The sequence below is a fragment of the Notolabrus celidotus genome, unplaced genomic scaffold (genome assembly GCF_009762535.1).
Source record: "Notolabrus celidotus isolate fNotCel1 unplaced genomic scaffold, fNotCel1.pri scaffold_233_arrow_ctg1, whole genome shotgun sequence".
NCBI lineage: Eukaryota > Metazoa > Chordata > Actinopteri > Labriformes > Labridae > Notolabrus > Notolabrus celidotus.
Genome location: NW_023260080.1, coordinates 33,769 through 37,480, shown reverse-complemented (window position 1 = coordinate 37,480; position 3,712 = coordinate 33,769). Strand labels below are relative to the sequence as shown.

The window sequence follows — 3,712 nt, the reverse complement described above, 5'->3', positions numbered from 1 at the left end:
TTGAGTAAAATAATGCAATTAGTTGCCTCTTTGGAGCCATCCTATTTTGCAAACTTGATATACCTGCTGAGCAGTTAAAAGATGATTTCATCCTTCCAATTTCATTTAAGCTCAGGGGTGTACAGGGTCTTATGATGCTCCAATCACCAAGAACTTTCTTTCAAGCTGGGCTTGGGGGATAGTGTCTTCTCAAACTGGGCAGATAAAGGCTTAATTAATATAAAGGACTTCTACATTGACAAAAACAGGAATTTAGATAAGTCACACACCTGTAACAATGTAGTCAGCTGTAAAATAATGACAGTTTTACAGAAATGTTAAATCAATGAGGCATGAACAGGTTTATATTCAAATAAACCTTTTTTATTTGGTTGTGAAACATCTAAAACAATCAGAAAGTGCACATGTGAAAAAAATAAGGCAATAAAAAATTTAATAAACACAGGACTTGCCCTGGAAAAAAGTATAAAAAATGAAAGTGCACATGTGAAAAAATAAGGCAATAAAAAATTAAATAAACACAGGACCTCCCCTGGAAAAAGTAGAAATAAAACTGCACATATGAAAAAATAAGGCAATAAAAAATAAGATGTGCAAACACAGGACTTGTCCTGGTGGTGGTTTAAAGAACAATAAGTTTAGAATACAAAAAAACACACTCAAATGAACACTTTAGTGCAAGTTTTTAACTTAATACAAGTACTTCAACATCCTCAAAGTAGCTGCAAATGCACACTGTCCATGTTCTCCTGCCACTGGAACAACAGTCTGTGCGTCTCAAACATCGCAGCTCCTCTCTGGTCTTCTGGCAGCCTCCTAATGAGGTCTGCCACAGTCTGTCCAAACCGCACATATTCATCAGTCCCCATCAATAGTGTCTGCTGCAACTGGAGTCTACGCTCCTCCAGTTGCTCCAGCCGCACTTGCACAGCCTCATCCTGCTCCTTTCTCTTCCTCTTTCCTCTAGAGGCTAGAGGAGATTGCAGATTGGGCAGTGGGGATGACTGGGAGGGAAGGGCAGCAGGCAACGGAGAGGGCGCAGGTGTTGGCCGGTGCAGGACAGGCGATGGAGAGGGTGCAGGTGTTGGCCGGTGCAGGACAGGCGATGGAGAGGGTGCAGGTGTTGGCCGGTGCAGGACAGGCGACGGAGAGGGCACAGGTGTTGGCCGGTGCAGGACAGGAGATGGAGAGGGCACAGGTGACGGACAGTCTGAATACAATGGGGAGAGTTCACTGGTGGAGCCCCAGGTGTCTGCAAGCTCCAGCTGGGCACTGCATCCAGCAGTGGATCTAGCTTCTATCTGGGATCATGAAAGAGAAAGAAAATATTCAGTGACTTTGAAATTACATGTGTCCATATGATTACATGCTGACAATTTTTACCTACACACAGTGATGGGTGACAGTGATTTAAAAATGCTATATGGCGACACTGATATAATGCAAGTCTGTTTCTTACAAACCACAAAACCACACAGAAAGGCAACATTCAACGGTCATTAGTACTGCTTCATGCACGTTCACGCTGTGTTTACAACTCGTTAGCATTGTTAGCTCAGGCTGCTAGCTACCCTTTGTGAAGCACATAGGGTTAATGATTCAAACAATATATTTACCTTCTCATCGTAGTTAGACTCTGTCTCACGATGCTTGATGTGAGGTGAGAGCCAGGACAAAAAGATATACAGGGCTGGAACCTTCTTTCCCCCTGGATCGCCACTCTTTGCAGACATTTTCCTGCGGAGGCGGACAAACTTGTCGCGACTGTTCTTCCACCGCTTTGTGCAATCTTGGATTTCCATCCCGGTGTTCGTGGAGATTTCTCTCCACGAATTCACGGCCATCTGGCAGTCCTTGTAGTGAACCGAGGACGAATCGTACAGATGAGGGTACCTCCTCACTTCCTCGCACAGTCTCTCGTCGGCTTGGTCCATGGTTAAATTGATGAAAGGTTGTGAATGGTGGCGATACCGGAAATGTTATAAATGCAGGAAATACAATGCCGCCGAGCGGACCAATCACAGCCGAGCGCTACGCGTCGATTCGACGCGTAGTTACATTTTGGAGGAGGTGCGCGTCAACTACGTCCGTAGGCCTCTGCGTAGGTACGCAAGCTACGCAGACTCACAGCGTAGGCTACTCCGTAGCACCTACGCAGAAGTATAAATCAGCCTTTAGGGAGTGCTCCCCCTGTTCTGCATGACACAAGAAATGTACATGAATACACTTTGTACCGGACACATACATTCACGCCATGTGGCACTGCCACTGCACACCTGTAGCTTCGAAAACACAGTAGCCTACGGACTTGTTTGACTGTAGAGTGTACCTGGTTTATAACAACTACAGCCATGCCAAGCACCGCAAAAGTCACCTTGATCATCATTTAATTAATACACACTCAACTTTTTAAGAAAGTACTAAGGTGTGACTGCTGTGGATTTTAATCGGCATTACAACAGATAGCTTACCTTTCCTTGTTTACAATTCATGACGCTAACGCTAATGCTAACGCTAATGCTAATGCGCTAGCCATGTGGCTAACACGTTATCGTCATCAAAAGTTTGACTTAGCTGCCAACGATCGTAACAGTGAAATACAATTGTAAATCAGATATATTATAACATACCTGTCTATAAGGAAGCGGGCAAATTCGGGATCGGTTTTCATTCCTTTTGAGTCCCTCAGTTCTCTCCATCTTGTAAAAGCACTGCCGAGGTTCACTCTTGTTTTTCCTTGTGCTCTGTCACTGTCCCGTTTGGATTTCTTTTGCTCCTCTGTCCTCTTCCTTTTTGCTGGTGCAGCAACAGCGTCAGCCATGACTGTAAAATAAATCCTACAGAAAAGGTCCACCCTGCTTGCATCTGGCTGGGTCTTCTCTCACTACCAAACTGTGCCGGCCGGCGTAGTGTAGACAAGAGGAATTCCGGACCCAACTTTAATGCTAAAGATGGTGTTTTATATGTGTTTGTCTCCTCATTCAGGCCAGCCACATTCTTAACTGCCTCTATCACAAGAGGGAAATTAGCCGGCACAAAGAAATCTGACATTGTCTTTAACGTGCCGTCTTTTTGCCTTGCAGAACTAGTCGCCCTGTCTCGCGCAGCTTTTGTCTGATGTATTCATGTTTTGTGACATCATGTCCATGCTTATTGAAGAGGTGTTCCCCAAAATTCAGTATGCTTTTCTCTTTGCGAACAACATTTGTAATCTCATCTTCGCGCAGGTCGAGCAGCATTTTCCAGAACCGTGCATTCACATTGTCTTGAACTGGTTGAGCATATGCACAAAGGGCTTGGACTCTGTTTTTTCCTGGCTTCAAACCTTTGATTTTCTTAGTCAGGTGGCATCTCTTCATGTGCTTCCACAGTAGTTTCCTTTTGAGGTAAGCCTCACAGTTAACACAGTGCATGTAATCACTGGGTTTACCAGGATTACTAGATTGTTGACAGGGTATCACCATTCCTTTTCCCTCTTTAAGGACCTGATTATTATGGGCACGGTTTCCTTTATTTCTCAATAAAGTCAACTGTAATCTTCGCTCTTTAGACCCCTTTGGAAAAGCAACTGCTCTTGCCACTTGTGGTTTATCTTGTTGTTTTGCTTCTAAATGGCGTGCCATTTTGCTGAAAGGCTTAGAGCAAAACAAACAGTGAAACCTTTTATTGTACATTCTGCCGCCATTTTTGATCGTCTTTAGCATCATGACCT

At 44.2% G+C, this 3,712-nt stretch overlaps 1 protein-coding gene across 1 annotated transcript; it reads right to left on the bottom strand.

Annotated features, from left to right (window-relative positions):
• Positions 1 to 551: 551 nt before the first annotated feature.
• On the bottom strand, positions 552 to 1,934 carry LOC117809113 (proline-rich protein 12-like). The gene is made up of 2 exons (XM_034678789.1): positions 1,617 to 1,934; positions 552 to 1,301 (listed from the first exon to the last, which is right to left on the bottom strand). The coding sequence occupies exons 1-2, from the start codon at positions 1,932 to 1,934 to the stop codon at positions 714 to 716; spliced, it is 906 nt and encodes a 301-aa protein (XP_034534680.1). The 3' UTR covers positions 552 to 713.
• Positions 1,935 to 3,712: the final 1,778 nt, after the last annotated feature.

Coding starts and splice junctions, on each gene's coding strand:
- LOC117809113 (XM_034678789.1), bottom strand. CDS start 1,934: ATGGACCAAGCCGACGAGAGACTGTGCGAGGAAGTGAGGAGGTACCCT. Junction 1,302..1,616: donor AGTCTAACTACGATGAGAAG/GTAAATATATTG, acceptor TCATGATCCCAG/ATAGAAGCTAGATCCACTGC.